Below are 13,153 nucleotides of genomic sequence, written 5' to 3' on the forward strand. Positions count from 1 at the left end.
AAAAAGAAAGATAAAAATAAGAGATGAGCAAATATAGGAAGTAAGAATATAATCATGCTTCATACGTTTTTACACAAAAAGGTGAGGGCTACAAGAAGATCAGAAAATCTTTACACATAAGTCAAAATACTGCTGCAAAGTGATCCAAAAACTTCACAAAGATGGAAGTGCAACCATCTAACAGACGTCCAGGCCGTCCACAGGAGTTAACATCTCAACAGGAGCGTCTTCTGATGAGAAGCGTTGAAGAAAATCACCATGAAAGTTCACTTCAGTTAGCTAAAGCAGTAGAAAGCCCAACTAGAGTGACCGTTTCCCGTGACACCATACTGCGGACACTGCAGAGGAATGGCATGCATGGGTATCGTCCACGAAGGAAGCCTCTCCTAAAGCCCACGCACAATAACACACCTAGGGCCCATGCTGAAAGAGATGAAGACTACTGGGACTCTAGACTCTGGAGTGATGAGACAAAGATCACCGTTTTTGGAACTAAGGGTTTCAAAACTGTATGGAGTCAATTTTAGTAAAACTGAAAATTTTGTGATCTAAGTTTGTACTTTTTAAAGGGGTGTACTCATTTATGCTGAGCACATACCCACACACAAGTGTGTTAGTTACCAACTATATCAGCAGAATTAATATTGCAATTTTCTAGTGGCACAAATTTTAATATTTTCATTTAAGTTTATAATAAATCACAAAAGCCGTCTCAAGGCACTTCACAAAGTAAACATTCCAATTAAAACTACTCATCAGTGCGTTGAGTTCAGTTCATTATGCCAGTTAGTTACGTTTTCTTTCTGAGGAAGCTCTGCGGATTGCGTCGAGTCACTGACTTGTTGTGTCTGAGACTTTACAGCGACCCCAATTTCCTGCATTTAAAATGTTAGAATTATTTGCGTCTCCTGACTCAGAATAAGCATTTAGGCCATCTAATGTTCCTTAACACCAAATAGTTTCATCCACTTGAGTCAGCATATTCTTCTGTGCACAAAGATCACGATTGGACTTTTTTACGACTCCACCAGGACATTTTTCCTGGGCTAATTTGCAACTCGAAGCTTTCTATGCAGGAAGAGTAGGTCTGAGTTGTTATCTGCAGACTGGTCAGCAGCTGGAAGTGTCTTTGGAGTTCTTTCATAGTACAGTAAGAATCTGGTACGGACACATGAGAAGCTAATAAAGCCGTACAAGCACACCGACCGACTCACTGCTGTTTAGAGTTATGTCTCCTCTGGGATTGTTTCTTCATACAGTAAAGACTCAGTGAAGTGCTGCAGACTTATTAACCACACACACACACACACACACACACACACACACACACACAAAGGTTGTTCAGCACAACAAAAACACAGCTGCTTTAAAGCATGCAGAGATTAAAGACAAGATGCTAAATTCGAAGTTTGGCTAAGAAGTTTGGAGGTCAGAGTGTTAGTTTAGATTTCCTTTTTATTACTCCCTGCTCTCATTTCTCTGTTTGATAGATTTAAAAGCCCTCTTGATGTTTTTTCTCACCAAATATCTTCCTTAAATCTCTTCATTCATTCCCTTCTTTCTGCCTGTTTCTCATTTGTTTTCTATTTGATCCTCAGAGCTTTGCTGCGGGTCTGGAAAGTGTCGGCGAGGATTTTTTAAATCTATTTTTCGAGCTGTTTGACAGAATAATATGGATTAGAAAGTGTGCGATAACAGCTGTTGAGCATCTGTTAGGTTTATTTTAAAGCCAATTCTTTGGAACAGTCTCCTTACATTTTCCTATCATAAATCTGCCCCGGCTGTGCTGCTGCTAACCTGCAACAACAAGGAAATTGTGTAATAAGCAGCCTTATAAGTGACGTTTTAAACACAAACCCTGTATTACAATGGTTTAGTGTAAGAGCGTAGCAGGAAGCTGGATGTCGTGACCCTTGTAGACAGTCTGGATCAGCACAAAATCACACCTAGCGTGTTTTGTGTTAGCTGTAAATGAAACAAAGACTCAGAATTATAAGTGACAGTTACTTTGGTTCTGTGTCAGCTTTCATTAGTGATCCAAAGCTGCTACAGAGGAGAACATTCCCCATTAAGCCCACTTGCATATGCAGTTTTATTTTCGTTCTTGGAACATGTGAATTTTGTTAGTAATTTTTTTACACGGTCCCAACTGAGATTTTATTGTTTTATAGCACAAAATGTGCAAAGAAAATGCACTTCAAGTAAGAAAGGTCTTATGTTATCTTCTAAATTTTACAACTACAAGCCAGAGTTTTAGTGTCACTTTATTGAGACCAGAACGCAGCGTCTTTCATATAGATTAGGGGTGCCCAATCGTGGTTCTAGAGGGCCAGTATCCAGCAGGTTTTGTGGTTTTTCTGCTCCACCACACTTGATTCAGTGGCTGAATCACCTGTGCTGCAGCTCATCAGGCTCTGCAGACGCCTGTTAATCACCTGCTGATTGAAATCAGGTTTGCTGAAGCGGGGTTAAAACATGATGGTCACTGGCCCTCCAGGACCAGGATTGAGCACTCCTGATAGAGATAATGCCGTGTTTCAGGAAAATCAATTATATAAGATACCAACTCAAAAATGATCACACTAACCTGTGGAGTTACGATGAGCTGTGGGAGCTGGCGACTGTCTCCAGCTGTCAGAGGACATTCTGGACATGTCTCTTGTCCGTCACAGGGACACAGAGAGAAACAACCAGCTACACACTTAAAGCCGGGCGTACACTGTGCGACTTTTTTGAGCCGATTTTCCAGTCGTGCGAGAATCCACGAGATCGGGGCGAGTTTTGCGCCGAGCGGTCGTGTAGTGTACAGGGGGTTACGAGAGGCGATTAACACCACGTGACCAGCTGCCGATCAGCAATCGTGAGCTCGCACGGACTTCTGGCGTGTTTAATATTTCGCTCGTCCCTCGTGAGGGTATCGCACTGTTGAAGCGGCCTGCGAGCAGCTGCGACCCAAAAAGTATCAGAACCGCTCACGGCACATGTGCAATCCTGCATCGACACCGCTCGCTCGCTATTTCCCTAATAACACACGCTGTTCGTTTTTATTTCTACACGTTTTTTTACTCACAAGGATTGTCAAGAAAGCGTGTTTGTCGTGTTCATGTCAAATTAAACTGATCACAAAACACAGATTTACTTTCTTTATTTCATTTTACTCATCCAACCCCCATAAATCCCTGTGTGTCCTCCTGCAGCACTCCCGAAGGACAACAGGCAAGACAAGACAAAAAAGTCTGACGTGTTGAGTAAAAACTGCTATTTTTAGCATATTTTTAGGGCCGACGTGTTGCTACCAGACGTACAGTGTGAGCAGTCAGGTCGCATCTGAGAACTGGGTCGTGCAGTGTGAGCGCATGACTCGTGAGATCTGCTCTGCGAGGAAGTCGTACAGTTTGAGCTGAAGCTGAGTGCTACGAGTGAAAAAGTCGCACAGTGTACGCCCGGCTCACTCATGGCGCGCGTGTGTGTGTGTGTGTGTGTGTGTGTGTGTGTGTGTGTGTGTGTGTGTGTGTGTGTGTGTGTGTGTGTGTGTGTGTGTGTGTGTGTGTCTACTTATCTTTATATGCTTAAGTAGACAAATTTAAACTTTTAACCTGTACTGTGTGGACATTCCCACCTTGTGGGGACATCTGACTGGTCCACACAATGACAAAATGCCCCAAAAAGTGTTTTAGAGGTATGGTGTGAATTAACTTTTGGTTTAGATTAGGATTAGGAAGGAACAGCATTGGTCAGGGTTAGGCATAGCCTGCAGTTTGTGAACATTTCAACATTGTGGGGACATCTGGCTGGTCCACACAATGACAAAATACCCTTAAAAGTGAATGGAAGTCAATGCCGGCAGTAAGTCGAACTCATTTCTGGTGCTGGACTCCGCCAAGGCTGTTCTTAATCAATGATTTTGTTCATAACTTTTATGGACAGGGTTTCTAGGCACAGCCAAGGTGTTGTGGGGATCCGTTTTGGTGCCCTTAAGATTGAGTCTGCTTTAGGCAGATGATGTGGTCCTGTTTGCTTTATCAGAATGTGATCTGCGGCTGTCAGTGGAGCAGGTCTCAGCCAAGTGGGAACCAGCCGGAATGAAAATGAGCTCCTCTAAATCTGAGACCATGGTCTTGAGAAAAAGGGTAGAATGCCTTGTCCGGGTCAGGGATGAGGTCCTGCCTCAAATGAAGGAGTTTAAGTATCTCGGGGTCTTGTTCACGAGCAAGGGAAAGCTGGAGTGCGAGATCGATAGGCGGATTGGTGCTGCATCTGCAGTGATGCGGGCGTTTCGGTCTGTCGTGATGAAGAGAGAGCTGAGCCGTAGGCCAAAGCTCTGGATTAACCGGTCAGTCTTTGCTCCTAACCTCACCTATGGCCCAAGTGGCTGGGGAGAGGGAAGTCTATGCCTCTCTGCTTAGGCTGCCCTGCGAACCGACCCCAGATAGGCGGATGAAAATGGATGGATGGACACAGATGGAAATGTTTTGTTTTTCTGTATCCATGTTATTTAAAATAATGTTGCTGACAAGCCAAATGTATATTTTGTCAAAGGGTTTGAACTTTTTCTCAAGAGGTAAAATAAAAACTGCCTAGATCTAATCATGAAGTTGTGTTTATATAGTATTTATTATTTCCTTGTTCAGAGTATACATAGAGTACATCAGCAGTAGTTCCAAGCTGTGTGTGTGTGTGTGTGTGTGTGTGTGTGTGTGTGTGTGTGTGTGTGTGTGTGTGTGTGTGTGTGTGTGTGTGTGTGTGTGTGTGTGTGTGTGTGTGTGTGTGTGTGTGTGTGTGTGTGTGTGTGTGTGTGTGTGTGTGACTGCTTAGCGTGGGAACAAGGGTGAAAAAGATTATGCATTTAAGACATAAGAGACAGGACCTCCCAGTTAGACACGTACATGACACTCTTACTCTCTCTATCACACACACACACACACACACACACACACACACACACACACACACACACACACACGCAGCACTGACAGAGAGAGACAAGAAACAGACTCCTCAAGGAATACCAGGATTTAAGTGCATAGGGTGTGTGTGTGTGTGTGTGTGTGTGTGTGTGTGTGTGTGTGTGTGTGTGTGTGTGTGTGTGTGTGTGTGTGTGTGTGTGTGTGTGTGTGTGTGTGTGTGTGTGTGTGTGTGTGTGTGTGTGTGTGTGTGTGTGTGTGTGTGTGTGTGTGTGTGTGTGTGTGTGTGTCTAGGTATTTTAAATCCAAGCAGTGTCTGTCCACACTTTGTGTTCATCGTCACTCAACAAACACACGCACGCACACACACACACACACACTGTGAGTCATGTTGCTCATCCCAGTAAAAGCCAACAAAAATCCCTGATTTGCAACTATGATGTATTTTGTCATAATTGTTTAACAAGTAGGCCTAAAATCCTGTTTGTTTACCTTAATAAAGGATATAATGTATTTACTTAGCTTCTGCAGCTTTGATGTTTTTTTATAGATTTTTATTTTTACTCCTATCTTTAGATAAAATTTATTTTCAAGAAACAAAAGTGTATGCTGCTGCTTTGGCAGACAGAATGGATTTGTATTCATAAACGCTGCATTCTGCTTCAGAAAGCTTTTTCATGGTTTACAGATTTATGCAAGTGTAGAATTAGGAATGCAGCCCTCAGTGTTGTATGAAGGCTTCAGAATCACCTAATTTTTGACCAATTCCTCTATTTCTGCAGTTTTCTTCACACTAATTACTGCAAAATATAATTTTCAGAAATACCGATCTTGTCTGTCAGTGATGATACTTGTCAGTGAACCATAATTTGTATTGAAATGTGTTTTTTTTAATGCTCCATTTTCCTCATTTCTTCACGTACATCTGATTTGCTAATTAGCCGCAGACTCGATGGTAATTACGACATACCGTTTAATTTTACTTGTTCCCTTTTCTTGTTTTTAATAAAAACTATTCCCTCCCCCTCAGATTCTCTCTCCTCTCCTGGATCTCAGTCAGAATCGCAATAAACTGAAGTTGTACATAAGCCACCTGACCTTGCTGTGTCAGGAGCGAGACCCAATCATACTGCAGGACTTTGCCCCGCCTCCGGCCTACCATCGCTCTGACTCCACCTCCTGGCAGACCCAGCTGCACAGCATGACGCAGGAACAGGTACGACCTTTTTGTGTGTTTTTTTTTTTTTTTTTTTGTCTGAACAGAAGGGAGAAAAGAAAATCTCCGCCTCATTTCATGTCTGTGTGTCTGATTTTCACCAGAAGTGGCGACACGAGTGACCGGACTCTTAGTTTAGGTTCTCCTGACCAGTTTTTGGCACGGCCTTTGACACTACTGAGACATTTTACCTCCGACAGGTCACCTGTCCACAAGCGCCTGGCTGCGGAACCGATCGTCGCTCAGACGTTTAATTTTACCGTGCAGAGAGAAAACTCAGCTTCAAGCTGCTGGCAGGAGGAGGAGGGGGGGGAGCATGAAGGTTAATTCTCATATAGTTCATAAACGATTGAAGCGTTTTGATTTTCAAAACCGTTGTCGTGTTCAAGAGCAAAGAGAGTGGAAATGAAACCTGAGAAAGACGAGTCGGGGCTTTGGGAACGTCTGCACGCTGCTGCTTTGTCTTAGTAACCACTTGTGTTTTCAGACTCCTAATATAAACAGTGTATTATTCAATTTTTAAAATTGAAGCTGTCCGTGGCTTCCTCTGCCTCTTTCTCCATATTGAAAACATATCAGGTCAAACACATCCATACATGTGTTAGGCATTGAAAGTTGTAACCGTAGCCACAGACTTGTGTGACACTGTGCGGTTTGAGTCCCAGTCTCCTACAACCTTCATGAAAGCCTTATTGTACGTCTGTATGTGGAGAAATGTTTCTGTTTAGCCCGAGCGCTTCAGATACGGCGTTGCGTGATGCATCACTTTCTATAAACTCGGAAAACAGAAAATGAAGCTGTCATTTAATCACAGTGCACACGGACTTTCTCAAGCAGAAAATCATTACACATATTTTTCATCATCAGCCTCTTTTTATTTTTTTATGCAGGCTTTATTTTGTGGTTTAGAGGCCAGAGTTTTATGTTTTCATAAGAAGAAACGGGCTGCTTTAACAACTGATTATGAAGGCAGCTGTAGAAGCAGATTGGAGTTTGAATACAGCCTGTGATGTTTTTATTCAGATCTAAAACTATGAAATATATGGACTAAATAGACTAATCTACAGCTTAGACGAGAAAAGATCCAAAATTGATTTCCCAACAAATCACTTATAATGTGAATTTCATGGTTTTGTGGCTTTTTTGAAGGTTGTATTTTTGCATTTCATCCAGATTAAGGACAATCCTACTGGGCGACAACATCACAGGGGTTCTCATTCTCAGAGGACATGTTATCCCTCCAGTGAGTTCTGGGTCTTCCTGGGGCCTGCTCCCTGTGGAATTTGCCTGGTAAACCTCCTGAGGGAGTCAAAGTGGAAATCTCCTAATGAGATGCCACAGCCACCTCAGCTGACTTCCCTCGACGTGGAGGAGCAGTGTCTCTTATCCCCGAGCTCCCCCTGAATGACGGAGCTCCTAACCTTATCTCCCAGGCTCAGTCACATGGTGGAAGAAGCACCTTTCAGCTTTTTGTGTCCAGGATTTTGTTCATTCAGTCATGATCCACATCTTATGAGATGTAGATAGATCTGTAAATTAAAGCTTTGCCCCCCAACTCTGTTTCCTCTTCACCACAACAGACCAGAGCAAGGATGAAACCCCAGTTCTTCAGTCTCCCCTCTGTTGTCCCATCACAATGGGATAAGAGACCAAGACCCTTGATCTCCTCCACTTGTGTAGACGTGAAAGGATCATCCCACACTTTTTTGATTCGCGGCTTTGGAGTATTTGATTCTCATCTCAGCTGCTTCACACTAGCAGTGAATCGTCTCAGCGCACGCTAAAGGTCGAGGAGTCACAGCTTTGTGAGCGACAAAAATGTGAGACATCTTTGGAGGTTGGAGCCCAAGTTAAGACAGGAAATTTAGTCACAATTTGTTTTCAACTAGACTGTTCGCCCAATGTGACTCGGCCATTTGCAAAAGTTTCTGCAAAAGTGTTGAATGTACGAAATAAGCGTTTTGGTTATTTAAGGAGGTGCAACAGGTGCCAAGACCGAGGTAGATGAGTTTTATCCATTATTAATTCCTCTTTGTTCAGGTACTTAACTGTTCTAAAGGCTGGTAGCGGCGTTGCTGTACTTGGTCTGGGTCCGCTGCACACATCGCTGTCCTCATGCTAGAAAGAGCTTAAAAACAGACCTCATAAACCAGCTCTATACGCTGTAATCTGCTTCTGTTTCTGCACCGTGGAAACACAAATAGAGGAGAGGAACTGCATTTAATAGTTATAAGGACTATAAAAATGTCCCTGGGACTCGAGCACCTTTAGCGGTGGCCAGTGTTGGATTGGATCAGCTGAACCACTCCTGCCTTTGCCTTTTTGTGATTTTTATTTTCTATCTTTCCCCTGAATCAGTCACAAATGGACCTCTTTGCTGCATTTTTCCTCCAGAGTGCCTCCATCAACATGAACATTTTAATGGTAGCATCTCACTTCACGTCTGCTGCTGTTTGAGCTGCTGAGGTTTCTCTTTTGGTGAGATGTTTTCCTTAACAACATCTCAACTTGATTTTTTTCTCCTCTCTCCAAATCCACCCATGACCAAGCAGGACCACTTGGCTGCATGTTTTTTCTTCATTCTGCCTACACACAATATGAAAAACACTTGCTGGTCTTTCATTCAGACCTACGTTTCTCATTTTCCTTCATCAAGTGTCACCATCACCCTGACTGACCCTGTTAATACACACTCAGCCTCCCTCTGGACCACCGTGTGTGTGTGTGTGTGTGTGTGTGTGTGTGTGTGTGTGTGTGTGTGTGTGTGTGTGTGTGTGTGTGTGTGTGTGTGTGCGTGCGTGCGTGCGTGTGTGCGTGCGTGCGTGCGTGCGCGTGCGTGCGTGCGTTATAAGCCCTTCTGGCTCTGATGAAATGCATGGTAATCTGTAAAGCCATTAGGATCGCACTAAAATAGCACAAAACACATGTGGATGCTGCCGTTGAATCTGAATGACCAGACGGAGGTGTGTTTCTCTGACTGCTTCACTCTCTGTTAGACGTGTTAAAGGCGAATCCTGCTAAGATCTCTCATTCTTCGTGGTTTTAAAAGAAAATTTTTACATTTTCTGGCATATTTCTTGAAAAATATTTGCTGGAAAAATATTAGCTTTACATTACAAACAGTAACAGGAACAAAATTTAAACCTATTTTCTTTTTAAATCAGTAAAAAATATTTAAATATGCCTCTTTTGTTAATTTATCAGTGGTTTTTCATGGGACGAAAAGCCTATTCAACATTTTTTATGTTTAATCTGATAACTCACTGTCCTGCTAGATTTCTTTTAAAGGTGTGGTTGACTGAAAAAACATTTTAAAATATTATTTCTGATTATAATCGGTCACTCTGAGTTTGTCATGCAGGCTGAACAACTGTCTCCTGTGGTAGCTTCTGATAGAAAATAGATTTCTGAAATGCTAAGATTTGAAAATCCTCACGCTTTGATGTCACACTGTGAATTTGCATTCATGACCTCACTGATCTTGGCTCGCGCCCGCCCACAGTCAGGCTTTTAAAGAAATTTGTAGTGAAGAGAAAGCGCGGAGAGTTTGTTGGTGGTAGTGGCTTTGCAATATGGATGAACGCGTTCTGTTAGCCAATCAAAAGTGAGATGTGTGCATATCAGTAATGACAATGAGAAATCCTGCTGTTTTCAGCCCTCCTCTCCACCAGGAAACTTCTGCATTTAAGAATAGGAGCATCATAACATTTTTTTTATGACTCATGATTTACACCATAGAGAACACTACAAATTAATAGAATAAATGAGTAAACCACACCTTTTATAAATGATTACACATTTATGAATAAATGTATATCAATTAAAGTTCTGACCATCTATTTTCAATCCTAAAAATCTTTTTTTGTCAAATTTTTAAGCCAATTCATGTATTCTGCATGCACGTTTCTTTGTTTTTTGCTTCTAATTTTTTTTTACTGTACAGTAACTTAACACCTAAAAATGAAAACCCGCATTAAACACCAGAGTTATTCACAGTTCATTTAACATCTGATGAATTCAAGATATAAGCATTCAAAAGTAAACAAACTAAGCAAAAAGTGACAGTTTTGTTGCAAAACATTAAGATTACATGCTTACTTGATCATTTTTACCCGTCTTTCATAACCGTTAGAAGTTCTTTGCATTAAACTGAAAATAGTTGACGTGTAAGCCTTCATCTTTGAGCTGAGATGTTTTTAACCATCTCTAAACACATAAACAGCAGGAAACTGGAAGCATTAAGGCTGTGAGGGCCATCCAGGGTGATTCCGTTCTCACACACGTGTCGCCGAGTCGCTGCAGTCGAATACATCTGATAACGTAGAAGTTTTTTTTTTCTGTGAAACCCCAGCTGAGATGAGTGTCAGAAAAGCTTTCATTCAACATTTTTCAAACTTTTAGTTTTTAGGAACCAATTTTTTCTACTTCCTGAATTATTTAAACAATCATTCTGCAACCAAAGCCAGATGTATACTTTAACTTACTCTTAGATGTGTACAAGGAGAAGTAAAGTGTTTTTACTTTTGTTCAGACAAATTTAAAGGTGCGATAAACTGAAAAACAATTATTTATTATTTCTGATTTTAATTGGTCACTCTGAGTTTTTCATGCAGGCTGAACATGAGAGTAGTCTCCTACACTTATCTTCTGCATTAGCTTCTGGTAGAAAATAGATGGTGAAACTCTAGGATTAGAAAAGCTGACAGATCTATGTCACACTGTCACTTAACATTCATGGACTCACCCATCTTGACTCATGATGGGGAAGGCTGTTGTTGGTTTAACATCCAGGAAACAGCAGAGAACATCTTGACCAGTAGAAGCTAACAGTTAGCGTTTGCAGCTCTACCACACAGCAGAACTCCTCCAGGCTTGTGTTGTTTGTGGGGATAAAACATCAGTGTTGCAAGTCAATGGTAGCGTCCTGTTGCTGTTATCCAACGAGATGTCCAAATATCAGGAAGTATCCTGCTGTCTGAAGCTCGGCTCACTTCTAGTTCCTGGAAATGTTGCACCAGTTCTAGACATGGTACTAGAGTTACAAAAATCAAAAGGGCAAAAATCGTCAATAATACATTAATAAAGCTATCAGTTTATTGGTTTATTGAAATTTTTTGAAATTGAAATTGAAATCTTTATTTTGAACATGTTAAAAAAAAGCAAAAAACAAAAGTACAACAACGTAGAATTCAAAGAGACAAATAATTACCACAAAACAAACAGAAAAAGAAAACGAGCAGTCACAACTAATAACCTTCATGTTCAAAAAGGAGCAGGAAGAAGCATAAGCTTATTTAATCCCACCCCTTTTCCATTATCTAGTGATAAATAGGTATACCTACATATACACATACATATATGTTTCCATCTACATACATGCACATACACACCCATTCACAATTTCAGTAACCCCAGTAACACTTCATAGTATACACAACCTACAGATATATATACACATACCATCATACCCGTGCCCCCGCGAAAAAAACGAAAAAAAAAAAGAAATTCTCAACGAGAACACCCTAACAAGTCTCTACCTCCTCCCTGTACCCTACAAAAACCATATCCTTAAACCGTTTTTTAAACTGCGCCATGCTCGGACATTTAGAAAGCACATACTGTGAAAAAATTTACACGTTTCTAAATATGCATAACTTTTATTAATAAATTTATATTATTAGAAAAGTATTTATTTTAAAACTAAATAGCTGCTCAAGTGCACTTTTGGGGAGTTGTGAAAAGGAAATAGATAATGTAATGCTACTAAAATGTTTAAAAATGTTGGATTATAGTTTTTTTTTTAAGTTTGACGCTCCTGTTAAAACATTCTGAGATCAGTTTTGCTTCCTTGTGACTTCAGGAAAGACTGCAGCAACACAATAAGAGTACATTTTGTTTTGCTTCTGATATAAAATAAAAACACTGAGGATTTTTTTTCACTCACTACTGTTGTTTTACAGTTGGATGCCCTAATGCCACGTGGTAAATCCATGCCCTGTTCCTTGTCTGGCAGGAGCCGTGTGGCGTCTGCTGAGAGAACTCCTTGCAGCTTTAAGGTCACGGATTGGGTGAATTCTGATTGACAGGAGAGGCAAAAACAGGACAGGGCAGAGCTGGAACTTAAACACCACAGCTGATAATGTGGACTGTAAATACACCATAACAATGAGAGTGGAAGTCTAGCTGTGTGCACAAGTGTATCTGCTAGTGGAGTTTAAACATCCTCAGTGATTTAAAAAAATAAAGGTTTACTCAATAGTTTGTGTTTAGGTGGAGAGGACGGGTAATTTGTGTTTAGGTTTTTCTTTGCTTTGGGGGCTTTTTGGTAAAATATGAAACTGCAAATTCTTTATAAAGGAACAGCTTTTTTCATACATAAAACCTGCTTCAGCCGGGGTTTCAGTCAGAAAATCAGTGACCTGGGTTATATTGAGGAATTATAGATGCGCTTTAAACAAAAGACACAGACTTTTTTATTTTTTTACTTCTGCCTCTTTGTCTTGTTCCTATTCTTATGTTAACGTTTGCATAGATTCTCAGTCATCCAGGGCATGATGACATCTGGATTTTTCTTGTTTTGTTGAAGAGGTTTTGCCTCTAAAGCGTACATACTAATTATTCAGAATCAGAAATTCTCCATTGATTATAGTTATTTATCTTACCATTACTAGTATCATATTCCCAATTTAGGGGTAAAAAAATCTTATTGCTTGGTAAACTTCAAAACAAAATGGTAACTTCTCATGTTGTGATTTGGTGCTACATATAAAAACTGGATTGAGTTAAACTTTTCTTTAAAAATGCAGTAATCCAGCAAACCGTTTGACAATTACAATAAATAACAAACTGCCTGCCTGCTACGAGGGAGAGTAAGAAAGCAGCCATTTTTTAATAGACTGGGAACTCTGGGCCAAGTGGTTCCCAGTGAGCAGCTGACTCCTGACCACTCCCACTTCACCTGGGAAGACAACGAGAAAATACATCATTTAACCTTTTATTTAAATTTGTAGTTGCATTTACAGCTGTATTTCCC

General features: G+C 40.9%; 1 protein-coding gene across 11 annotated transcripts in view; it reads left to right on the plus strand.

The window, feature by feature from the left end:
• Positions 1-13,153, plus strand: part of LOC107385030 (ELKS/Rab6-interacting/CAST family member 1) — a 125,287-nt gene that overhangs the window by 101,696 nt on the left and 10,438 nt on the right. For 7 of the 11 annotated variants that reach the window (XM_054739676.2, XM_054739677.2, XM_054739679.2 and 4 more), the window contains one exon: positions 5,935-6,120. In XM_054739676.2, the coding sequence (XP_054595651.2) occupies positions 5,935-6,120 (186 nt within the window). Of the gene's footprint in view, positions 1-5,934; positions 6,121-13,153 lie in introns of those variants that run through there. The other 4 variants (XR_008563015.2, XR_008563016.2, XR_008563017.2 and 1 more) reach the window with 1 other exon arrangement.

Source organism: Nothobranchius furzeri, chromosome 1, assembly GCF_043380555.1.
Source record: "Nothobranchius furzeri strain GRZ-AD chromosome 1, NfurGRZ-RIMD1, whole genome shotgun sequence".
NCBI classification, from domain to species: domain Eukaryota; kingdom Metazoa; phylum Chordata; class Actinopteri; order Cyprinodontiformes; family Nothobranchiidae; genus Nothobranchius; species Nothobranchius furzeri.